This window comes from Typopeltis vanoorti, chromosome 10, assembly GCF_054136105.1.
Source record: "Typopeltis vanoorti isolate ZY-2024b chromosome 10, IOZ_Tvanoo_1.0, whole genome shotgun sequence".
Classification (NCBI taxonomy): domain Eukaryota; kingdom Metazoa; phylum Arthropoda; class Arachnida; order Uropygi; family Thelyphonidae; genus Typopeltis; species Typopeltis vanoorti.
The window spans coordinates 8850011-8877447 of NC_143558.1; the positions used below are offsets into that span (position 1 = coordinate 8850011).

The 27437-nt window shown below is 33.7% G+C and overlaps 2 protein-coding genes across 5 annotated transcripts in view; one reads left to right on the top strand and one right to left on the bottom strand.

Moving 5' to 3' along the window:
* Window positions 1-4565, top strand: part of LOC150102159 (embryonic polarity protein dorsal-like) — a 150255-nt gene extending 145690 nt beyond the window's left edge. For all 4 annotated transcript variants that reach the window (XM_090399821.1, XM_090399822.1, XM_090399823.1 and 1 more), the window contains one exon: window positions 3327-4565. In XM_090399821.1, the coding sequence (XP_090255947.1) occupies window positions 3327-3883 (557 nt within the window). In that variant the 3' untranslated portion in view covers window positions 3884-4565. The remainder of the gene's footprint in view (window positions 1-3326) is intronic.
* The window catches only part of LOC150102160 (tRNA pseudouridine synthase Pus10-like), a 166194-nt gene continuing 143241 nt past the window's right edge, over window positions 4485-27437 (bottom strand). Inside the window, exons 15-17 of the mRNA XM_090399825.1 lie at window positions 19221-19322; window positions 15610-15709; window positions 4485-4667 (exon numbers count right to left, since the gene is read on the bottom strand). Coding sequence (XP_090255951.1) covers window positions 4632-4667; window positions 15610-15709; window positions 19221-19322 — 238 coding nt within the window. The 3' untranslated portion in view covers window positions 4485-4631. The remainder of the gene's footprint in view (window positions 4668-15609; window positions 15710-19220; window positions 19323-27437) is intronic.

Consider the following 27437-nt stretch of genomic DNA (forward strand, 5'->3'; position numbering starts at 1 on the left):
TCCCTTTATGAGAGATAGTACTTTGTAAATCTGCTAATCTTTCCTTACTTTGTGTATGTGTTAGTTAGGAAATTATCATCTTAGCTATTAAGGTGGCACTTTTTTAGAATTGTCTTTTATTGTATTGTTTGATTGCCATTCTGTACTTACTGAAGATGCTCATGAGACTAAGGTGAAAATTCTAAATTTAAATAAGTTTTAACTTGAGTTTTTCCTCTGTTTTTATAGTTTTATTATTCTGGAGGCTACTGAAGAAACTATAAATGGAGGAAAGAATACTGCAAAAGGAATAGGATGATTAGGGTGCCTATTTAATAAAACAGATGTTAGATGTTTGTTGCAAAATTTTCATCACATCTGCAAAACAGGCAAACCAGCCAGATGAACACATGCAATTTACAGCCATAGCAGACACTATGGATAGGACTAATTGTCCTATTATAAGCTGCACCACATTTCAAAGATGCCAAATTACTTGGCAATGAGAGACCATTGAGCCTGACATGAAGATGGGATGGAATATATCACGTTATGAAGGATAGGGGCATAAACGTATCGGAATTGGAAATATTAAAACTCTGGTCTTCACTGTATACAGATGACATTATATTCCTACTTAAATCCAATACACATCTTCAGGACTCCTTATCTAATTTTTCTTTTTATTTTAAATAGATAAGGATTCCTTATCTAATAGACATCAGGTTTTAAACCCAGCATAACAAGCATTGTTGTGGAGAAAGGGAAACTTAAGGAATCGAGGTAAAGAAGAATTGCTGGAATAATAACAGCAAGGATTCTGGGGTATTCCAAAAAGAGTAAACACTGTATGAGTGACTGGAACTAGTAGAGAAGAGAGATGAAAAACAAGCTATCAGTAAAAAAAAATATCCCTGAAAACAGACTCTTGTAATTTAACAAGAAACAGTAGGTACAAAATGCAGAGAAAGAAAGAAAGACCAAATTGCTGAATAAAAAACAGAGAAGAATGCAAAGATGCATTTGAAAGAAATGACACCAGAACTTTGTACAAAACAATCAATGAAACTGCAAATAGCTACTCCTCTTATCTTATAACTATGTATAAATATAAATGTGACATGAAACCCAACAGAAATTTAGACAAAAAACTTCTTGCTGTTACTCAAAAATAAGTGTCCATCATATCACACAAATAGATCAAACAGAATACAAACCAAACATTCTAGAAGAAATTATTATTATTAAGAGAGACCTTCAGGAAGTCAGAAACTCATCGAGGGAGGCCACACTATTTGCACCAGCTGTCATACCTGTTCTTGAATTCATTCACTCTTTTTGCACACACAACATCCATTCCAATCACACGTTACTCTATGAGAGAAAAATCTAGCCCTAATCCCCTTCTTGGCTTCCATGGATACCCTCATGTCCTTTCCCCCATCTTCCATAAAATTGAAAAATGCCACCAACTGAAATTCTGACCCTTTCAGAAGTTTGTAATTCTCAATCATATCACCCCTCTTTCTTCTGTTTGCTAGGGTCTGCAATCTACAAATTCTCAGTCTATCTTTATAATCAGTATTCCACAATCCTAATATCATTTTAACACTCTCCTTTGCACTCCCTCCCCTGTTTCAGAATCACCATGGAAACCAGGAGAACAGACATGCCTGTGCATAATAGTCCAAGTGAGATCTTATCAAGACCTTGTAAAGAGGCAAAATGACTTATCTCTGTATGTCAAGGTTTGTTTCAGCATTGCCATTATTCTCTAAGTTGTATTTACATGGCATTTTAAATTATAGCAATAAAATCAATGAAGAATGAAATGGAACTGGATGGTATCCAAAAAAGAAATGTAGAAGGCACTATACAATCCTGAACTATTTATACAACCTAATATTAGAAAGAGGAAATTCCTGATGACTGGAGATTAATTAAAATCATCCCAATACATAAAGGAGATAAAAGAAAATGCAGCAACTATAGACTCATGTCATTGCTGAGCCATTCTTACAAGATATTTATTAAAATCAGTCAAAACAGAATAAAGAGCATGAAGTAATGGAAGAACAAATGGGATTCAGAAATGGAAGAGGAACCAGTGATGCAAACCTTGTTTTATAGGTCCACTAATCAGCAGAAATATATACTCTTCTATTGATTTCATATTGCTCAGCTAACAATATATATAATTTTTTTTCCCTCTCTCTCCCTATTTAAAAATAATGGTGTATTCTTATCCCCATTGTTCCAAGTTAAGTGAAAAAAAGTATGTATATTTCATTAAGAGTTTAGCAGTAAACAAATAAAATTGAGAAAATTCCTAACTCATAGCAAGGACCTCCAAAAATGTTTTCAGATTACAATTGAGAAGTCTCCTGTTGCATGCACAGAACTTCCTCTGTGTAAAGGCCTATATTTTTGCATAGTATGTATGTGCTTATACTCTCTAAACAGGTATTGTATCATCATACATGTCTTTTCAGTTTTCATATACTAAGTCATGTATTATTAATAAAAATAAACTTTCTGTCCTGTTTGTAAACAGTTTCTGAGTATTTTAATAATATGGTAGTACACCATTTAACTGCTTGTATATGGAAAATGACTTTTCCATTGATTTAAACTTCAGTAAAGGTCTAAACCAGCCTGGTTAGTGACTTTTTTATAATGCATACACATCAGCAGCCTCCATATACAAGTAGCCTAGTTGTGAAGATGCTTAACAAATTTTGTTACGTATGATAAGTATTAAAACAAGAACATGAGTTCTCATCTGTTATTATTTATTATTTACTGTCCTGCTTGCTTATTTCATTCCAGAAGTGAGGAATTAACTTTTTTTTTTTTTTTTTTTCTCCAATGGAAAAAAAAATATTTAAGCTTATTTTAAATAAGATCTTAATGTTTGTTTCCATATTAGCAAGAAATTGCATATACATAATGATAATGTTCTATGCTATATTGAGGGTCCTGAGTTGGTATCTGGATTTAGTGACTTGCAGAAATAACTAATAAAGCTGATAATTGTTAAACACCTTTAATGTAATTGCTTGTAAATTTGAGTTGAAAAGGCGAAAAAAAAAACCAATAGCTGTTTGATTTGAATTAACTTGTTTTATTAAAATGTTTAACTGAGTTAGAAAACATTTTGAGTTTTATGTTTATGGATAACTTAAATTTTTTTCATTGTTGAAGTAGAGTTGAGAAGCTGGGAGGATTAGTAAAGGATTTTTTTTTTTTTTTGGACTGTTATCAAAATTTAATTTTTCATGTTATAAGAAATGTGCAATTAACATTTCAGATTATTAAGTCCATTCTACTGTTTTTTTTCCCTCCAGATATGAACAGAATTCACTGTGTTTCTGCTGAGCGTTATCAAGGAACAGGAGTTCCAGCAACAGTTCCATCTTCACTATCACAAGTAATTCCTCCCATAACAGCAATATCACAGGTAATTCCACCAGCCACAGTACCACCTCCACCATTGTCACAAGTAATTCCTCCTGTAACCAGGATTCCATCATCCTCATCAGCAACATTCCAAACTGTTGCTCCAATTACAACAAATTCAGTGGTGCCTTCAGATGCTGCACTTCTAAATATAATAGCTGATACTTCAACACAGGTTGAAGAAACAACAGCAAAGTTCTGCAGCCTTGAAATTGACCCAATGGAGATGAGTTTGGCCAGTGATCTCAGCTTGAATTTTGATGCTCCATTACCAGAGAACTTGTCTGCAAGCATCTTTGACAGTAATCCTAATGTTGGAAAAGTTCAGGAAGGACAACAGCTAACTGTAAATCCAATGCTGTCTGAAGAGAGTCTTAACCGAATTTCTCATATTTATAATGCACTTGATGACTTTGAGAAAATGTACCCAGATAAATCGACGTAATGCAAGAGTACCAGACAAGTGTATGAGCTAGTCTTCCAAGAATGTTTAGCAGTGGTTTCTCTTAAAGGATGCAACATTTACTTCTCAGAAACTGGTTACGTAAAGCATTATCTTTTATAGACGTAAGTAGGAGGAAAAAAAAGTCCCCCCCCCCTCTCCACTGGAATGGTTAACAATGACTTTAACAGCAGGTGCTGAAAAGTAATAGAATCACTTGATGTTTGGGACCATTTTGTTTTGTATAAATGATTTTAATATGTTGTTTTATACTTTAGTTTTTACAAGCTGATGTCACAAAATCACATACATATAACTTAATATATTGCAGCACTTGCCATGAATACTGAAGGGAAATGTTTGAAGTAAGAAGTTAACTCTGTTAATGCTAATGTAGGATTGAGTGAAAAAAAAAACTGTGCAATGGATACGTTCAAAAAAAGGCAAAAGTTAGTGTTAATCCTGTTTGGAAAGTTTAATGTTGTTGTGATGTAGTACAAACTGTTGCTGGGTGCAATTCCTGAGTAGTGGGCCAACTTGTTGCTGTTCCTGAAAAGGTCCATCTTGGTTTTTGTACAGTAGTGAGAGAAAAATGCAAAACATATTGTATATATATAATCATCACTTGATGTAATTAAAATCAAAATGATTTACAATAAAATGCAATATACATCTTTTCATTTAAGTTAGACTAATTTGTTGTTCCTTGTATCTTCAGACTCTGGCAGTTTTCTATAAATTAATGAAACTATCAGCTGATAGGTGGCGGCCAGTCAAGTTCAACAGACTAGAGGAAAAGAAGAAAGAAAAAAAAACTTTTGTTAATGATAATTCATAATGGCATAAATACTCATGCATTACAACCAATCCTGAAACAGTGATAATAGACAAGCTTCTCAATCCCATTTTTTCTAGTCTGTTATTTCAAAAATGTTACCTTTTTGCAAACACAGCACATATTTAGTTTTCTGAATCTAACCTGATGTTAACATATATATAATATACACTGAATTAGAAACTTTTATTTAATACCACACTGAACTTCCTTTAGCCCAATTACAGCATAAATTTCACAACGTATTGGATTACATCTACAACATACCAGACAGTCTTTTAACTGGCTCAGATTTGATGGAAGAAGACTTTGCTCTCGGATCTGTTTTTTCTAATATCCCACACATTCTCAATGGGGTTCAGATCCAGGCTTTGTGATGGAACAGCCTTCATTAGATGCTTCAGTCAATTGCTGCACACAAGAAGTTCTGTTTGTCCACACAAACCTTCTCAGATGACAGCAATCTCATTCCTGACACTGACTTAAGACTACAGTTAGGTCTCTTAGACAAGCAATGCAGGTTATTTTTCCACAGATTAAATAAATATGACCTTTTGAGAAACCAGTCAAGTCAGCTATTTTCAAAATCATGGCTCCAACCAGACAGGCACCCACAGTAAACCCTTGTTTTTCCCATTGTGATTAACATTCATGCATAAATAGTTGCCTAGAACACTGTAGTGGCACAAATGTTCTATAGATAAGTCTTATTTTAGTGGATTTTAGTAATTATTTCTGGTTATATCTTACTTATTTTAGACTGTAAAATTGAGTAACATGGGATACTTTTTTACATGGCACTGGCGTGCACAAATAAAATGGCAGAGTTTAGCATGAGAGATCTTGTCCTATGTATGCATGGCCGAGAGCAAATGGGTTGTCGTATGAAAGTGTGAATGGAGAGAGAATTGTTGTAAATATTTTGTGTGCTAAAGCAAGAGATGTGAGTGAACAGGTTGTGGTACGAAAGTATGAATTGAGAGAGAATTTAGCATAAATATTTCATGTACCAGTGAAAGAAATGCATGTCATGTAGAAACTGGGAAAATGAATTGTCAAATGTTAATGATGTAAGGAAAGATAGCAAATTGGTCTGGTGAATGCAGAAGTAGTGATTGATAGTGCTCGTAAACGAGAGTGTGAAAAAAGAGACTGATAAAGTGACTGAGTGAAATAGCATGTTTACATCTTCACACGACAAAATGGCTAGAGTGACTGGAGACACGATTGTAGTGTGGTACAGCAGGTGGAAGAAGGAAGAAAATGTGAATTTGGAAAATATGAAAGTGTGAGAAACTGCAAATAAGGATATGGTATTGTATACAGATTCGATGATAAAAGGATGATAGTATGTTTCCCAGGTGGGAAAATCAGGGATGTTAGTGATGCTGTTAGTTTGCAGAAGTGAAAGAGATGATTGTTATTACACATAAATGGTCGTTTGAAAGTTAAGCATAAAAAACTTATTGTTTAATACTGACCATATACAAATATTTTAACATTCTTTGCCTACCAGTTTCGCTAGCAAATTGAAAGGAACATTAAAAATATTGTAAACACTCTAGTAGCTAAGGTTGCACGTTCGCTTGACAGAGAGGACTTATTGTTCTTAATCATTATCACGCATGAGTGTTTGTTGTAAACGCATAATGTGATTACTAGCTAGCTGTAGTTCAGATGGATTTAGAGAGAGGATGAGGTTTTTCCATGAACTGTTAAGAATAGTACCCTGGTTTCTGTTGAGGTTTCCACCTGTTTTTAACACTACTGCAGCTTTCTTGAATAAACGATGTCTATATATGGCATGGAGCTATTTTGCCACTATCGTGTGGTTAGACGTACAGAAATACTTCTGTTGTGGTTTACATCACCAACGTGCTCTCTGGCTGATCTCCAAACTCCGTGAAGTTTGTCCGATGTAGACGAGACCACAGGAGCAAGGAATGTAATATACTCCTGGCTATTTGTAGAATGGCACCTTGTCTTTTGGTGATCCTAAAAAATGTTTGACGCTGGTGGTTGGTTTGAAGATCACTCTGATCTTGTGGGGTGTTAGTATTCTGGTTATTTGATAAGAAATTGACTTGACGAAGGTTTTGTGTCGTCCATCTTGCTAATTGATCCATTTATATTGGTTAGTTGGGTCTATTCTTATTTCTTATTTTCTTCTATGCATTAATTTCAGCTTTGCACTATTCTTCCTCAAAACAATTGGAATTCGTCGTAACTTTAGAATTCCGTATAAATATTCCTAATTGCCTATTAATTTCCCAGTTCCTTAATCTATTTACGGCATTTCCAAAATCCCCTTACTGCCTCCCATTACTTTACTCCTTGCTGTCCTGAATGCTTCTCCTCGTTTACTTTCGTTTTCCAATAAAATACCTTCATTCTTCCCACCAAAACCTGATTCTAGCCAGTTCAGCTCATATCAACTCCTTCGAATAGCACGCACGCGCTATCTAAAATTAACTCCGTTTCCTTTGTTTGGTTATTCTTGTCTGGGGTTGTCACCGTATAGATATTTTTTGATGATGTTTGGAGGGTATCCATTTTAAGATAATGTTTTGGCTATTAGTGAGATTTCAGTCTGTGTATCCTCCTCTTCTGATATAAACTTACGTGCTCTGTTTTTCAACATATGGATAATGCTTAGTTTGTGTGTCTTGTGATGGTTAGAAATATAATGAAGGTATCTTCCAATGTCTGTCGGCTTTCTGTAAATAGATAAATTGACACTATTTAATTGTCTTTTTATCAAGATGTCTAGAAAAATGCAGATGGTTGTTGTTTTCAACTTCCAGAGTGAATTTTATCTTATGTATGGAGTTGATTTTATTCACAAACGATTTAAGGTTTTCTAAGCTATCTTGTCATATAATGAAAATATCGTCAATGTATCTCCACCATATAGATGGTCTAGGGGAGATTGTTGAGAGAATTTCTTTTTCAAGTTTTTCCATGAAAAAGTCTGCACAATAGTGGACTTCCCACTGCTAGTATATGGTGTTATTAACCTTGAAGAAATTAGAAGGCAGTGTTTAAACATCTGTGTGATGTCTAGAGGAAAGAGGTCTTGAATGATGTTTATTAACTCTTCTACTGGTGCATTGGTGAAGAGGGACACCAATGTACATCTTATTAAATAACAAAATAAGATCAACAGAATTCTATATCAAGAATAGTCAGCATTTTGTAAATAAACTCCAAGCCATTAAGAATGAACCAACACTAGCCAGTCTGGATATTGTGTCCCTCTTCACCAATGTACCAGTAGAAGAGTTAATCAGACAGAGAGAGCACGTTGGTGATGTAAAGAAGTATTTCTGCCGGCTTAGCACATCATTTCTGTACGTCTAACCACATGATAGAGTTGCAAAATAGCTATATGCCATATTTAGATGACGATTATAGACATTGTTTATTTAACACAGTAGTGTTAAAAATTGGCAGAAACCAGGGTACTATTCTTAACAGTTCATGGAAAAACCTCATCCTCTCTCTAAATCCATCTGAACTACAGCTAGCTAGTAATCACATTATGTGTTTACAACAAACACTGATGCATGATAATGATTAAGAACAATAAGTCCACTCAGTCTCTGTCACGTGAACGTGCAACCTTAGCTACTAGAGTGTTTACAACGTTCTTAATGTTACTTTCAATTTGCATTTACTAGTATTTTTTATACTCTTCCGTCAACACCTTGAAAAAACTAGACAGTTTGCTAGTGAAACTGGTAGGCAAAGAATGTTAAAATATTTGTATGGTCAGTATTAAACAATAAGCTTTTTAAGCTTAGATGATTGTTATGTTATGGCAGGAACAAAATGCAATGAGAGAAGATATGAAAGAGTTGTTGCAAGAAGTAAAAATTTTGAGTCTGCTGCTTTGGTATGATAGGACAGACTTGAGAAGGATCATGATTGCTAATAAGTCCATGAGAAGATTGTGTGCAGGAGTAGTGGTGTGCAGTTTATTGATATATGGAGTGAATTTGATGGATGAAAGGATGCCTGATGGACTACATTTAAATGGTTTGGGAGTTAGATGTTTGGAGAAAGTGTTCTTTAGTGAGAGTGAGGAAGTGCAAAACCAGGGAGATGATATTAGAGAAGGCAATCAAGCATGTCTCACCACCCATGTGATAAATGAGCATGTGTACAGAAATGATTATACAATGCTGAATGCGAATTTGCAAGAAGTATCGAGAATAAGGGAGAACAGTTTTTGGCATTGATCAGTAAGACTTTGCCAAAATTATAGGCATCAGTGAGACATGGTTGGCAGAAAATAATATACTTACAGGGATAGAATGTAAATGGTATTGTATTTTCAGGGAAGATAGAGGGAATAAGATAGACAGTGGGGTATTGCTGATGATAGCTGAAGAATATTAACTGACAAGATTAGAAGTTGAAGAGAACCCAAATGAGTTCTCTTCAACTTCTAAAACCTGTAAAAAAAGAATCTGCTGTCTGGTGTGAGATAGATGGTCTGAAAAGTTCTCGGCCTAACAATAAAAAACCGAATTTATAATTTCAAAATTATTTTTATTTTTCAACATAATCTCCCTTAAGACTAATGCATTTATTCCAGCAATGCTCCAGTGCCATTATCCCATCCCTATAGTGGTTCTCAGTAAGATCTGCAAAATACTCCTCTACAACTGCAATCATCTCTTGATTCGAAGAAAAACGCTGACCAGGGAGGAAGAGTTTCAGTTTTGGGAAGAGATAGAAGTCAGAGGGAGCCAAATCTAGGGAATAGGGTGGATCTTCCAACATTTCATGGTGCAGATCCCTTAATTTTTCCATTGCCAAAACACCTTTGTGGGCAGGTGAACTGTCCTGATCAAAGATGATTTTTTTCTTCTGCAAACTGGGTCTTCTCACGAATTTTTTTGTCTAGTCTGGTTAAAAGATCGGAATAATATTCCCCGGTTACTGTTTTACCCTTTTCAAGATAATTAATAAACAAAATGCCTTTAGCATCCCAAAACACCAATGCCATGGCCTTTTCTGCTGATGGAACCGACTTTGTCTTTGGCACTGAACAACCAGCTTCTGTCCACTGTTTGGACTGCTGAATCCAAGTCTCATCCATAGTAATAAATAGATGCACAAAATCAGTTTTATTCTTATTAAAAGCTCCAACCACTATTCAGAGATTTTCATGCGAGTGTGTTTTTGATCTGCTGTGAGCAAGCATGGTACCCATCTTGCACAAAGCTTTTCATTTGCAATTCTTCATGCAAAATATATCCTACACATTCTTTTGAAATGCCTATAGTCTTGGCAATTATTTCACGCACTTTAACTTGCCGGTCATTTAATGCCATATCGTGCACTTGATCAATGATTTCTGGTGGTGTTACACTTTTTGGATGTCCTTCTTGTGGATCATCTTCAAGGCTGGTACGGCCACGTTTAAACTCGACAGCCCATTTCTTAATTGTCAAAAATGAAGGAAAAGAGTGCCCATAAACTTTTATTAATTTTTTTTAACTGCACGATACTCAATTTTATCCATTTCAAGGGATACAGACAACACTTTTGCTTCAGATAGTTGTATAAAACAAACTACTTGATAGAATTAATTGCAATTTCACATGGATGTTTATGACAAATGTGCCAACTTAGAACAAAAAAATCTTGCATCTATGGTTGAGGCCGAGAACTTTTCAGACCATCCACATATGTTGTTGGGTGCTGCTATAGACCACACAGGAAGATGTAGATGCCATGTATCACCAGATTAGCATGAGTGCAGGCTGAACAATTATTATGGGAGACTAACTATAAAGACATAGATTGTAGAGGAAAGGGGACATGGTAAGATGGAAGTGGAATTTATACAGTTGCTAAGAATTGATAGCATCAGAAGATATATCCATAACCAAGGTAGACACTGCCTCAAATTGGGGAGAGTGACTGTGCAGTCACCAAACATGTGGAATTCTCTATCAAAAAAAGTTTTATGTTGAGCTATAAAACTGGTAATTAAAACAGAAGTCATCTTGGAGCAGCGTCATGGCTTGAGAAGCTACAATGAAAGAATATCAGTAGTGCATGGGAAGTGGCTAGAGATTGAGGGAAGCAGTATCAGATGGCATACCCAAGATCAGGAGGATAAACCAGGGAATTAAGTGGATAAGTAGAAATATACAACAGAAACTGCAAAAAAAGAAAACACTATGTATAAAGAAAAGATTATCAGTATACTCATGAGCAATAAAAAGTGCAAGCAAGAAGGGTGACTAGTTTGGTAAGAAAAGCCAAATCAGATCATGAGAGAAAATTAGCTTAGTACAACACAGGCCAAAGTAAACCCAAAATAGTTTTTTCATTCTGTAGCAAGAGGAAAATTGACTATGGTAGGAAGATGACAGAGACAAATAGTTGATTTGCTGAGTGATCATTTTGCAAAGGTGTATCATCCAGGTAGTGATTTTACAGAGATGCATATCGATATTGAGGTAGATGAACAGGTGGTGTTCAGCATACTGAAAAATATGAATGTGAACACAGCAGTGGGACTGGATGACATGTCAGCCTGTGTACTATGTTGATTGTGCAAAAGAACTGGCATTGCCTCTGATGAATTTATTCAATCTAAATCTCAGTTCTGGCAGTGTTCCAGTGGAGTGGAAAGAGATTAAGATAGTTCTATTACATAGAGGTGGTGCCAAGATAAAGGTAGCAAACTACAGACCAATTAATATATCAGGAGGGGGTTGTTTAGAAAAGTTGGTTAAAAGTAAAACCCAACATTTGGTGGATAGGGATGCAATACTCTATAGTGCACAGCATGGCTTTGTAAAGGGTAGGTCCTGCAGTAATTTATTCACATTTTATAATAAAGTGACAACAGAATTGGATAAAGGAAATGGCTACACCACGATACTGCTGAACTTTGCAAAGGCATTTGCCAGAATACCACTTTATCAAAATTGCTCCAACTATTACAATTGGAGCAAATGTGAATGGATATAAAGCTAGTAGCATGCATGGATGGGGAAGGGGGGGGGGGGGGCTGACAGACACCCAAGTGTAGTATATGGTGAAATGGAATCTAGAAGAATTAGGGTAAGTAGAGGAGTACCTCAGGGTTCAGTACTAGGGCCACTACTCTTTAATTTGTACATCAATGTTATAGGGAAAGATTTAAGAGGGGATATTCAGTTGTTTGCTGATGATGCAAACTGGGAAGAGTAATAGCTGATATAGATATCTTGCAGAATGATTTAAATAAACTGGCATTGTGGACAAAGGATAATGATTGTCAATTTAATGTTGCAAAATGTAAGGTTATGCACTAGATTGCAGGAAACTGATGAATAATGGTGGACAGAGGACATATTGCCAAAATTGGTAAAATGGCTCAAAAGATTACTGGGATATTGAAAAACACACAAGTCAAGATGGGGAAGTTATCCCTCTTTGTAAGGCTATGATTCGGCCGTATCTTGACCTGAGCACAGATTTGGTCACTAGAGTTTCTTGGGAACACAGGAGATGATAGAGAAAATTCAGGTCTGTGGAATGTGCCCTTTGAGGATAAGTTGAATGTTTGTGAGTGGAAAAGAGGGATGTGATAGAAACCTTTCAGATATTAAAGGAGATTTATAAAATTGATGCAAAGGAAAATTTTCAATATATAACAAATAAAGAACTAGGAACCATCCATAAAAGTTGTGTAAGAATGCGTGGTTAGAAGGGGTATGCAGACCAGGTTTTTTGCATGGAGAATAAGTTGAAGGAGAGGTATGATAGATTTTGTGTATTAGAAAGAATGATAGTTCTTATGCAATGCAACACGAGTGTAAATATTGAAATCAGTTTAATTTATTCCTGTCACCAACAGCAAGAAACATAGTAATTAAAGTCCAAGTTATAATTGAGACAAATTTCATGTAAACTTGTGATGCAAGGAAGTCAGTATCCATAAATAGTAACATTAATGATGCTTATTGTCCAAATATATAATGGCTTCTATAATCCTGAGTACATATCTTCATGCTAATATGAAGATATGTACTCAGGATTGTTTAGCCAACCTTGACTAATTAACCAGAAAAACGGATATAGCCAAAACACTATTAACAAAATTCTCTACAAAACCTCAATGAAAAACAAAGACTAACCAGACTACAGTAAAACTATAACCATGCCCTACATTAAAAGAACATCAGACAAAACAAACAGAGTACTACGAAAATACAACCTCAAAGCCACCTTTTAACCTCCTGCAAAATTAAAAAGCTTACTCAACTCATCCAAAGACCCACTCCCTCTGCTGGCCCACTCTGGAGTATACTGTATTTATTGCACCTGTAACATACCATATATAGGAGAAACAGGACGCACAATTCCTATCAGACAAAAAGAACATAAACGACACATTAAATATAATAATTATGGTGAAGCTGGCCTTTCTGATCATGCCCTGAATACCTTACACAGAATTTACTGGAAAAGCACTAGCTGTCTACATCACACTAAAATGTGGTATGAATGGAAATTTAAGGAAGTCTGTGAGATCATTATCAAGCACCCCAATCTAAACAATAATGATGGTCTTAAAATCCCAAACATATGGAAGGCATATATTCGACCCACGAAACCTTCCTCACTAAGAACAACTATAAACAGGACTGTAAAATAAAAAATCCAGTATCTTAAATAACAATTGTAATACTAAAAATAGGACATCATTGTTTCTGAAAGAAAACCATCTGTAACAAAGAATGTTTAATCCTGTCATCATAAATAGAATTTAGCTTGATGTAATTTATAATTTTTTTTTTTCACTAGAGGTCATATCAGTAGAATAACATGTGATCAAATCATTGTTTCTCTAGCTTACAGTTAACAATGTAACTCAGCTTGTCTTGTATATTTATGTATGCTCCAGATGATGATCTTGATATGAAAATTGAAACATCGGGATAATAAAAAAGTTTTTTAACATGGTTGTAAATTCCATAAAATTTTTAAATGAATCCCAAAAATAAAGGTCTAAGTTTAGCACGGAAACAGATGGTCAATCCATATCATGATGTGAGACCATTTTTTAATTTTCCTTTCATTCCACATCACCTACTTGCTCTTTTGGATTTTGAAACTTCTCTGACTGATAGAAAGCTTGCCTAACGAACATGGGATCCTATATACCCGAGGATATTTTACAAATGGAACATTGTTGTTGGGTGACCATAGGAAATATTTTAAGATATGGACCGGTTTAAGTTTATTTGGCTGTTAATTCTTAAAAGATGTGCTATCTACCTTGACAAGCCACCCATGTAATGTAAAGAAATAGAGTGCACAAGTTGGTTTATCAGAGAATAGCTAGCAGTTTAATAACCTTCTTCAATAGTAATTTTTCTTTTCTTTTTTTGTTTAATTGTTTTTAATAATCCTTAAGGTTGCAATGGTATCTAATTTTCTGTTGAGGATGGTATAATGAGTGGACATATGTAGATATGTTGGCTCATTATACATATCTCAGGAGAGGTATCACTCTATGTGAGTTGGTTTGCTGTACATATCTAACTTTATGCCTCTACCATCCCCCCCCCCCCATGAAGACAGACATCCAAAAATGGTAATTTGTTATCTTTCTCAACCTCTGGCATAAAATTAACCTTTGAGTAGTGATTATTCAGAAAGCATACAAAGGCTTCTAGATTGTGTTTCCAGACAATAAGAACACAATAAGATACATATTGTTACTAATACATACAGACTAAGCAATAACACACAGACTGCATATGATATATCTAATGACACACGTGATTAGCTATTGTGTTAACTGCTTTCATTTTTTATATAAAAAAAATTATTTTTTTTAAAAAAATTAAAGCTTGTTCAAGTGTTCTCTACTGCCTTTCCTGACGATGCTGTCAGCTAATGGATTGTGAAACATGTTGAGATTAATTTAATTTTTCTAATAAATCCATGAACCTTACCCTGACATTATTTATTTTTACGATATCATAATCATGTGCTTTGCTAGAGGCTCATTATATCTAATATGTATAATGCTATATGCTAATTTTTAATATACTAAAAATTATACTTAAATCCATTTTTTTCAGTATATTTTGTGCCTTATGTCCTAAGTAATAAAAGAAGTCAAAAATGTCTCCAGAATTGAAGGATAATTGCAATCTGCTGTGATGTATACCATTCAAATTAAATTCTTAGCTACTTTCTTAATATTTTTCATTAAAAAAAAAATTAACTAAATAAGTAAAAGCATGATAAATAATAGTACAAATATAACTTGTTAGAATATCTGTATACAAATAATTCTACTTTAAGGGCAAAATCATTTATTGCAACATAAAGATGGCTTATAAACAGCATTAAATGTAATTTTACTTAAGTCTTCATGAACAATTAAGCCGTGTATTTCATTTGAATGCATACTGAAGAAATACTCAAGCTGATTGCTCTTGTTACGTATTTCATGACCAACTACTCTTATGATGTACAAGCTATTATTTGCTTATGCTAAAAAATATAGGTGAAAACAAGAATATATTTCCTTGTCAATTATAATATGCTCTCCTATTCAGTGAAGAAAACTTGTATTACCCATCTCACTATTTCAACTTCTCTAAGATCAGGAAGCATACATGCACATGGCTACATCCTCAGTCTAAAACTAACTTGGCTGTGCTTGAAACTTTATGTTATGAATGGGATTTTAATTGAATTCTCTATTTTGTTCCTGATGACATATTAAGCTGTATATTTTATGAAGGCACAATATAACATCCATTGTAGTCAACAACAAATGGAATTATGTTATAATACATAAAGATCACAATAAATATTAAGGATACAAGATTACATTTTAGTAAATATATTAGAGTATGCTTACCTCAACATCTAAATGCACTATATCTGTCTCAGCTGCTAACAACAAACCTAAATTAGGTAATGTTCTACCAAAATCTCCATGAACAAATTCTTTTACATATCTATTCCAAGTCAAGTACAAACGCATGTAATTTTAGTGCATCAAAAACAGGGTCCCCCCCCCCACCCAAGTGGAATAAAGATTTCAAAATATTCAAAATATCTGATTATATGTATGATTTCTACAAGCATACAGAATTATGCACTAATTACTTTTTTGTAACTATTTTATACCCTAATTCTAACTGTAGTAAAACTGATATTTTTATATTAGAATTATATTTTGATGAAATGGCTATATATATATATATATATATATATATATACACACACACACACACACACATATATACACACACACACACACACACACACAAACAGTATATTCAAACATAAACTTTGCTAGTACATAGATAAATATACTGCAGATATACATAATACACACACACACACACACAATGTCTGTTCAAAACATTCCAGGACAATTTAAAGAAATGTGCACGTGCTAGTATACTGTTTTGTAAGCAGATATATATATACAGTGCTTTTTTTTCTGGCGGTATGCAACGGTATGCAGTACTGGCACCTTTTTTCTTAAGTTTTTAAAAATTTACGATTTATTAACAGCAAAATGTATTATAAATATTCCATTGATGGTACTGTGTTCACGAATTGAATTTTCAGTTTTGATTACTCATAAGTTGGTACCCTGCTTTCCTTTCATAGGTTGGTACATAACCGGAAACAGGAAGTTGTGTTCACTTCCGATTGCTTCCAATATCGGTTTATCAATTCTATATTCACTCTGCAACAGGCAGGTGTTCACGTGAGTTTTGAATTAATCTAAGTTAAATCAGTGCAATCGTTGTTCAAAATGAGTAAAATAAGTAATTACTTTATGCCAATGAGAAAAAAAGTAAGGCTGAAGAAGCAGAAATTGTTGAATCTACTTGTGATCCTGTAAAACAGAAAGCTAGCACTGAAAATACACTTGGTGAAGAGGATCACGAAACCAAGACGAAGATCCATGTGGTCAAAAGGAAGCAGCTTCTGATAATGATTGGCCTGATTGTTGGACATTTTTGCAGAAAAATGACTTCTGCAAGAGAAACAAGTGGCTGTATGTCAAGAATAAAATGTTGGGCTGCAAAGCATGTTGTGATGTTGGAAGTCTTGTCGTCGATAAACACATAGGAACAAAAATTTCAGCGGAGTGTCAAATGGTAAAATCAGTCATTTTGGAGAATCTTGCAAACAGCAGTTAATGTCATTAAGAAAAAAGATTTACGATCATAAGGAGAGTACAGCGCACAAAGCATGCCAACAAAGCGAGACGACGAGGGTATATCGGAGGATATGTTAAAAGTGTGGAAGTTGCTGTAATAACATCTTCAATGGTGAGTACTGGCACCTTTTTTTACAGAAAAAAAAGCACTGTATATATATATATACACACATGACAAAACAAGTCATTACTTCAGTCAATCACAGTGTATTAAGGAATGAACAAAGTTTTTTTTCTTTTTGAGTGCCCCATGTTGGGAATTAATGAACAACGTATATACATCAAGTTTTGCATTCAACTTGGCAAAAAAAAAAAAAAAAAGCCACAGAAATTTATCAGATACTTAAAACAGTTTTCAGGGATGATGCCTTAAGCAACTCAAAGACATCTGAGTGGTTCAAAAGATTTAAAGACAGTCAAACTTCAACTGATGATGGCCATCTACATCCCATCCCCACAATTTGGTTCACAAAAAGTCATTAATAACAGTGAATTACTATTCAAGAGCTGGCCAGTGAAACAGGAATCTCAGTCGGATCCTGCTATTTAATTTTGATGCAAGACTTGGAAATGAGGATTACTGCAAAGTTTGTGCTGCGATTTCTCACTCAGGATAAAAAAGTTCATTGAATTACAGTTTATCAAGAACTCAAAGATCTTGTTGCTCAGGATTCAAATTTCATCAGGTGATGAAACATGGGTTTATGGCTACACTCAGTCATCTCAAAAGATGAGATAGAATGCTCCTTGACAAAAAAAAAACCCATCAAATGCAGTCAAATGTCAAAACAATGCTGAATGTTTTCCTTGACCTTGAAGGTGTGGTCCATTACAAATTCATTCCACAAGGTCAATAACAGAACTATGCATTCTACAAAGGTTTTGAATTAGTTGAGAGAAAAATCTTCCAAACACACCTCGAGCAATGGCAAAGTGGATCATTGATCTTGTGTCAGCTCTTTCAGCTTGAATTCTGGCTTAGAACATCACAGGCATACCTCACCCATCCTATTCATTAGATTTCTATCCAGTGAGTTACCACTATGGTAAGACAGCAAAATAAGATTAGCCTAGCAGGCCAAAGAAAAGTAAAAGTAGGAAAAGGAAGAATGACTACAGAAGAATAATCTTAATATGCGCTGATGGTAGTTTACAGAAGCAGATGATTGACTTTGAAAAGGGACTATCATTCAGAAGAAAATATTGCAGTGAGAGATGTGATAGGATCTGATGTAGGAATAGAAGTTGATAAACTGAAAGTACTTAGGATGCTGCAGAATCTCAATGCAAATGGGTAGAGCTTGACAAATTATGCAATATCCCACTCACTGCAAAAAAATGTCAGTAGGAGTTCCATAGAGCAGTGCTATATCATTGTTTGCAGAACATTTCCAACAACATATCTTTCCTATGCAGAAAAATAGTCGTTTTCAAAATACAGGTGTATTCAATAACTGAAACACCTCATCTTCTGAATAGTTCAGATAAAAAGTGTGTGTGTGTGTGTCACCTGGATGGGTGACAAAGTGTGCAGAAAAATAGCGAACGGTTTGCTGAATAAATATTCTTAAATATGGTGCCCTTTCTCCCTAAACCACCCTATTCCAGTTTTGTAAATATTAACATTCCATCAACAGAACCTGTAGTATTTAAGTGAGAAAGAATATTTACAACTTTTTAAGATGAAACGGAAATTAGGTAACTTACCAATCAATAAAATATTACTTTTACTGTATAAGAATAAAAAATAATTAAAATCTAAATAAATACATAAAAAAATATATTTATGAAATTTATCTTGCACTGCATTTTACTTTTTAAATATCAATCAGTATCAATTTTCTAGCAAACAACATTTTCTGTGATGAATTGTCTGTGAACCAGATTGCTGTACACAGGCCTAGTCACCTGTGGATGGGGAAATTGTAAGAGGATTCAGTGGCTAGTGACAAGATGATAAGGCTGTGGGATGATCCTTGTGAAGATAGTTCAAGTAGTATATTGCAGAATTTGGTAACAGGTGGGAAAGAGGGGTTATGATAGAAATGTTTAAGTTACTTTTAAGAGTTTTATAGGACTGATAAAGATAAAATTTTTCAAGGTCCTCAGGACTAATGACTTTTCACATTTTATACTGCAATGAGATGACACTTTAAAGAGAAAAAAAAAGTGGCCAATTGATTTCTACTTTCTGCAGATAACACACAATATACAATACTCAGAAATTATAAGTCATAAGAAAATACAACATTATATCCTTCCTTAATAAACATTTACTTAAAAGATACGTTCCTGCTTGAGTAGTAAGGCGAAGTGTAAACATATGATGATGATCATCTGCATCTGCTTTCATCTCATGGATTATTCTTTCACGTTCTGCCAAAGGACGCCTATAAAAAAAATTAAATTGTCTGGAGATTGTTATATCATTAGGTAGGTCTGAATAGAGAAAAATATCAAAACTGAATTTTACTCGTAAACTACATTGTTAGCAACATTGAGAATATAGTGTCACTTGCCAATGTGTTATGACTGTATGGTACTTTCTATGATGTCTGAGAATAAGAAATAACATAAGTACATCAAGTTTTTGTATAAAAATCAGTATGCAGCAAACAAAACATGAACTGACAAAAAAATAATTTAGTATTGGCTTGGGAGAATGAGCAAATTGTGTTATTGCTTTGCTGCCAACAAGCTGTGATTTCGAATCTCAATGCAGCATGGGTTGTGTCATCCTGATTTACCACCTCCACCACCTTGCTTATAATTTAAAATAGACAAGAAATACTCGTTTTAATATTATACACAAGAATAAACAGACGAAGAGTATGCATGAAGTATCTTCACAAACTGGACTACTTGAATATAGAGGATGTTGACTTCATATCATTTGCCTTAGTATCCCATAATGCAAAGCACACTTCCCTGCTGACGAGTATATTGCTGTGAATTATGGGAAGGGTCACTACTTAGATTTTAATGAGGTCTCCTCAGTGGAGGATGGATCCAAGAAGATACTGAGATAAAATCATTCAGGAGACCTCAATAAAGGTTGAAACTGGTCTGGGTAGTGACCTTTCCCCATAATGTATAGCAATATATAAGTCCAAAAGGAAGTGTGCTTTGCATTGTGGAATAGTGAGACAATTGATGTGCAGTCAACAGACTCTATATACAACTAGTCATGAAGATAATTCATAAGCAAACTTTGTATGCATTTGCAAACTTGGGTATAGGATTAAAACAATATAATTTCTTGTCTATTATAAATTACTTGATGACCAAGTGAAAAAAACTTTCTATACCACCTTGCTGTAAAGGTAAGAAGCCTGAAAAAAATTATCATTTTGCTCTCTCCAGAGAGTTTTCAATTTATCTGACATGATCTAAACAATCTGCTATAGCTTCCCCAACTTTCATGGATGGTGAGATTATTAAAAAAAGGAAAAAAACAATACTAATAAATAAAATGTTTAACCCAGTATACTGTTTCTCTTTAATTCAAAAGGGTCAGAATTACAGTCAAACTAAGGCTACAAGGTCAGTATGAAACATACAACCCAGCAATGTGTACATTCTGGGTTGTATGTTTCATGATTATAAAAGAAAAGTATTACAATTATTATAAAACTTGATTAGCCATTATTCTGAAATGAAAACAATAATGAAACACCAGTACTCGGTTCTGTAGAACCTGCAATTATTGCAAATTGCATCATACATTACATAAAGTGTAACATCACTTACAAAATTTAAAGGAATATTCCAAAAGCAATGCCTGCACATGAACAGCACTTGGAGTGTGAGTAACTTCAAATGTGTCTAGTTTTGTTCCTTCACCCTTTGCTACAGTTTAGCATAGTGATGTAAAATTGAAATTGATTGCATGTCTCATGCATACACAATGGATGAGTCTTTTTCAAGTTTGCTGAAGTGCACACAATAATTGAATTTTTGATGCACAAAAATATAGTGCTATTGAAATTCATCCTTGATTACAAGATTTTTACAGTGAAACAGCTGTATGAATATTGTACATCACTGAGCACACAAAAAAAGAAATGACAATTTTCTTATATCCATAAGCGGAAAGCTGAGCAGTTCCAAATCACTTGCATTGAAACTGAACGTTGGATAAGTTTATCAAATCACTTTAAGAGCTAAAGAAGTCAGATTTGAAGTTGTTTAACATGATGCACTCTACAGCCTAGACTTAGCTTCATCAAATTTCTGGTTATTCCATAAAGTGAAGATACATCTTATGGGTATCCATTTGAAAAATAAACAGGTCAAAGCAGAGTGAGAAAATGATTTCTGAAAACAACTTGAAGAGCTTTATTGTAATGGCTTAGAAAAGCTTATAACACAGTGGAGAAAATATAGCAAAAGGCAGTGATATTATGTGTATTGGGGAGACCTGACTCCTACCAGGCACGTCCCTCGGGTGGCGAATGAGGGAAACCCCAACAGGTTGCTCCGAATAAAGAATAAGGAGCCGCGGACCAAAGGATTCAGCAGAGGAGTAGCAAGCCGGCTGCATTATTTTGCCATTAAATCCTATGAATCGGAAATCTACACTGTGTCAAGAGAATGTTACTGTGTCCGAGGAAGCCAACGCGACTGATCCTAGATCACAGGGAGCAGTATGTTATATGGTCAGCCAATAGAGCTTCTCATCTCTTAACTTTAAATATAAGGACATTGCTAAAACCTGGGAAAACAAATCTGATGGAAAAAGAACTTGCTAGGATTAAATGGGACATTGTGGGCTTGGCTGAAACCCACTGGACAGGAGGAGGAGTTATAAATCTAAATTCAGGAAAACTATTCTACTCAGGCAGAGAGGACAATATACATAGAGAAGGAGTTGCCTTTTTAGTGAATAATAGTCTACAAAATGCAGTCATGGCCATAGAACCATATGGCCCAAGAATGATCACTATCAGATTAAATGGTAAAGAAAAAAATGCTCACTTTACAATAATTCAAATTTATGCCCCCAACCAGTCACATGAAGATGAAGAAATCGATACCTTTTATGATAATTTGCAAGATCTAATAGACAAGACTAATAAGAAAGATATATTAATCGTGATGGGAGATTTTAATGCCAAAATTGGGAATTTCACCCCAAGCATATATTAAATATAAAAAATACAGAAGAAAATAAACAACATTATAAGAACCTTAAAAACAAAATTGATAAAATGTGCATATCTGCCAAAAATAATTGGTTGGAGGAAAAAGCAAAACTGTGTGAAGAAGCTAATAAAAGAAATGACAATAAAACGGTATATAAAATTATAAAAGAATTAACTAAGATCTATAAAGATAAACTATTAACAATGAAAGATAAATACAATCTAGAAACTGGATCAATACAAAATATTAAAATAATTTGGAAGGACTACTATCAAACATTATTTCAAAAAAGAACAGGAGGAGGAAAGTATAACAGAAGAGATGATATATGAAAAGGCACCACCCATAACTCCAGCATAAATTATAAATGCAATAAACCAAATGAAACTTTCGAAAGCTACAGGCAAAGATGAAATATCTATAGAACCATGGAAAAATGGTGGCAAGGAAGCCATTAACTTCTTGATGAATTTATTTAATCAAATTCTTTATACTGGAATAATTCCAACTGACTGGAAAACAGGAATTATTATACCAATTCACAAAAAAGAGACAAGTTATAAACTATTCATCTGAATTATACAAAAGAGAACACATGCTTACAGAAAAAATCATAGAGGAAAACCAAGCAGGATTCAGGCCACATAGATCCACTATAGACCACATCTTCACCATTAATAATACAGCAGAAAAATATTGGGAATACAACTCGCCCATATACTGTTGTGTTGTTTTATAGATTTCAAGCAAGCCTTTGATTCAGTTAATAGAAACAAATAGAAACATTTTAACAAACGTTTGTTAAAATGAACAACATTAAAACTGAGGATTTCAGAGTTGAGAAAGGTGTAATGCAGGGATGTCCTCTCTCACCTCAACTTTTTATCATCTTCCTAGAAGTCTGTAAAACCATAGCTGATGAAACAGGTGTAAAAATCAATGGTACCAACATTAATCACATTAAATACGCTGATGATATCATTATTCTAGCAGATTCTAAACCACAGCTGGAAAAAACTATTAATATTTTAAATGACTCCTGTAAAACTTATGGTATGAAAATAAATCTTCATAAAACAAAAATAATGAAGATAGGTAGAGAAGAAGAAAATATTTCTATAAATCTCGAAAATCACCTGCTGGAACAAGTTAATAAATATGTTTATCTTGGCAGTCTTATTTCTAGTAACCTCAACAATATGGAAACACCTAGGTTGGACCAACATGAATAAACTAAATAAAATATGGAAAAATAAAAAAAAACCCAACAAGTCTAAAATTATATAAAACAATTATCATCCCATCAGCTATTTATGCTTCAGAAGCCTGGAGATTAACTCAACACCCAATCAAGAATCTTCAAGCATTTTAAATGAAATGCCTCAGAAAAATTAATAACACCCACTGGATGCAACACAAGACTAATGATCAAGTCAGAATAGATTTAAACTTCCCAGATGATATAATAGATACAATCATTAAGCATCAACTGAGATGGTTTGGTCACATCCAGAGAATTGGCCCCTCATAGACTTCCATATTTAGCTCTGAATGGATATAGGAAGTAAAAGACCTAGAGGCAGACCAAGAAGTACTTGGATCAAGTTACTGAAAGAACATTCCTATCTGCCCAGATATAGAGTCATGATCGAGATGGCTAAAGATCACAATAAGTGGAGAACCTTTCTTCTTAGTGGACTCAACCTGTTATCAAGCGAATGAGATGATGATGATTGTGTATAAAAAGTGAGAAATAGTGTATAAAAATAAAGTAGACTTCAAACTATTTTTTTTAAGTATGCCAACAAAGTTTAATTTTCAAGAATGGTATTTCATGTCTAAATTTTTTTAACAACAATTGCACCAAAAAAAAAAAAAAAAAGCAGGAATCCTAGTCAAACTTGCAAATGTTCTAATAAATTAAGATAAGGAATCATGATCTGAATTATTGAGTTCATTGTTACTATTACCTTCAAGTCCTCATATGTTTAGATTTTTGATGTGACATGAGGGAAAGAGCTTTTATAAAAATTAAATATATAAAGTCCTTTGCCATGGAACTGTATTTTCAATAGTATCATTTCATTTAGGATGTCAGGGTTAACTTGAAATCTTCTTCTTCCTAACATGGAATTTAGGCCAAGTGGCCTGTTCCGGTCTCATGCCATCTCTTTCTTGGTCTTCCGATTCTTCTTTTTCCACTTATTTTGTATCTGTATAATATTTTTGGTAGTCTGCTGTTGTCTATTCAATTTAAATGTTCTAGCCATTTTTGTTTATACTATCATATGCAGTAATTAATTGGTTTTATTTTCAGGGATTGTAAGATTTCTTTATTTGTTTTGTGGTCCCATTTGGTATATCCAGCTGTTTTTCTAAGGAACTTCGTTTCTGCTGTTTGAATTCGTTTTTCATCTTTCCTTTTCATGGTCCATGTTTCAGGGATTGTAAGATTTCTTTATTTGTTTTGTGGTCCCATTTGGTATATCCAGCTGTTTTTCTAAGGAACTTCGTTTCTGCTGTTTGAATTCGTTTTTCATCTTTCCTTTTCATGGTCCATGTTTCACTTCCGAATAGTAGAGTTGGTTTTTTGACAAGACATTATATAGTCTGATTCTAGTGTGTTTTTGTACTAGAGATGGCTTAAAAATATTTATTATGCCATTTACTTTGACAAAGTTGATATTTTAGTGTGTCTTTTTCTTCTTCATATGATAGATCACATCCCAAGTATCTGAAAGTGTTTACTTGTTCTAGTATTTTATTATCTATCACTATTTTACTTCTTATTGAGTTTTTCTCCTTTGAATGCCATTATTTTTGTTTTTTCTTTAGATATTGTCTTGAGATATCATTTAATGATTTTAATGATCTTTGTAAATCATCTTCTGATGTAGCTAATACTATTTGATCATCTGCAAATAGTAGTGTATCTATCTTTATTTGCGGGGTCATCTGTATACCAAATGAGTTATGCTGTTTTCAGATTGTTATAATTTTATTTATATATATATATTGAAAAGCAGAGGTGAGAGGGTACATCCTTGTCATACTCCTCGATATATCTTTCATTCTGAGATGTGTTCTAATTTAACTGCTATTTTATTTCCTGTATATATTTCTTGAATGGATTGTAAAAGTTGGTTTGGTATGTTTAAATCGGTTAATATTTTAAACAATTTTTGTCTGCTAATTTTGTCAAAGGCTTTTTCATAATCAATAAAGGCCACGTGTATTTCTTTTTGAAATTCTCTTCTCTTTACTATTAATAATTTTAAAGTAAAAATTGGATCTATACAGGATCTTTCTTTTCAGAAACCATTTTGTTCTTCTAGTAGCTTGTCTTCTACAATGCTGCTTAGTTTCTCTTTTAATATTCTGCATATATTTTATATCCTGTATTCAGCAGACTAATTCCCCTATAGTTATTGCAATCATCTTTATTTCCTTTTTTATAGATTGGGATAACTAGTGTTTTTTTCCAAGAGTTAGTTTTTCCAGACATCCAAACCTCATTAAATTTTTCACCTGCATTTTTGTATAGTTCTATTTATATTGTCTTCTCCTGATGTTTTCCTATTTTTCATCTTTATTATATTTTTCAGTTCTAACATTGTGATATTTTCTGTTAGGTCATTATTTGTCTTATAAAATTTTATTTCGTTGTTCTCATCTGTCCAGAGTATTTTTATCTTTTCTTTTATTTCTTTATTCATGTATTTTATCACTTTATAGGTTTTGGGTTGTGGCTTAAAGAAATCCTTTTCTAGTTCTGTTACAAAATTGTTCCATCTTTCTCTATGTTTTTTCCTTATTTCTTGTTTTGCAATTGCACTATTTTTTTTATACACTAATAATACTCTATTCCTGCTTCTACTGTTTTGGAATTTAGCCATTTCTGGTAACTGTCCTTTTTTGTTTTTATTATAATTTCTATTTCTTTGTTCCAGTCTCGTAGTCCTCTTTTCCTAATCCATTTGTGTTTTATTCCTAAGGTTTCTGTTGCTGCTTTTGTGAGAATTTGTTTCAAATTTTCCCATTCATCTTCTATGTCACTTGATTCATGTATGGTTTCTGTTTTTAAGTTTGTGCATTTTTGATATTGTTGTCTAACTTGAGGATCTTGTAATGAAGAAATTTTGTAGCTTGGCTGGTAAGAATTTTCAATTTTATGTGTTTTTAGTCACTTTGGTTTAAATCGAATTTTTGTTGATACCATGTAATGATCAGAGTTTAATTCAAAGTCTCGATATGCTCTTATGTCTAAAATTAACTCCACTAATTTAAAATTTGTGATAACGTAGTCAATTACTGATTTGTAACCTCTGGCTGACCAAGTATATTTATGTATTTCCTTGTGTTTGAACACTGAATTCATTATTCTCATATTATTATAAATGACAAAATCGTGCAATCTGCGACCATTTTGATTACATGTATCTTCACCAAATTTACCTATGTTTGCTTTGTATTTTTTGTTTCCTATTCTGGCATTTAAATCTCCTGCTAGTAGTAAATAGTTTTGTTTGTTTTATCTATAGCATTCTGTAATTCTTTATAAAATATATTACTGTCTTCTTCTTTTCCCTCTTCTGGTGCATATGCACCAATTATTGTTATGTGGCCTCTTAATGTCTTGAGTCTAATTTCTATTAGTCTTTCATTCAAATAGTTGTAATGTACAATATTGTTCTTTAGGGATTTATGTACCATAATCATTATACCTGCTTTTGCTCTTTCTTCTTTTTTTACTCCACTGTAGATTTGTATATAGTTGTTTGTTTCTTTTGTACCTTTTTGTTTTTTCTTTGTTTCTGTTACTATACATATCTTTATGTTAGCTTGGTTTAGTTGTTTATCAAGTTCCTCTTCTTTGTGTGCAATGCTTCTCACATTCCATGTTGCAATCTTCATTATGTGTTCCTTTTTCCAATTTCGTTTACTGTTTCCTGAATTGTGGTCTTTTCCCTGATTGTCTGTCCAGCTTTTCCTTGCATGAAACTTGAAAGTATTTTGAATTTCCCCAGGACAGGTTACTAACCTGTCGCTGGGTAAGTCCAGTGGTAGGGCTGCTACCTAATGCCTCTGGAAAGGCAGATCTAACAGCATTTACTCTGTTAGGGTGTTTAGTTTAGATTTTTGATGTGGCATGAGGGAAAGAGCTTTTATAAAAATTAAATATATAAAATCCTTTGCCATGGAACTGTATTTTCAATAGTATCATTTTATTTAGGATGTCAGGGTTGACTTGAAATAATTTCATCAAATAAATCAAAATTAACATGCACTGAATACTTTTCCATACTAACAAATTTACATCTGAGCCAGCACAGGACTAATGAAGGCATTTATCTAGTTGT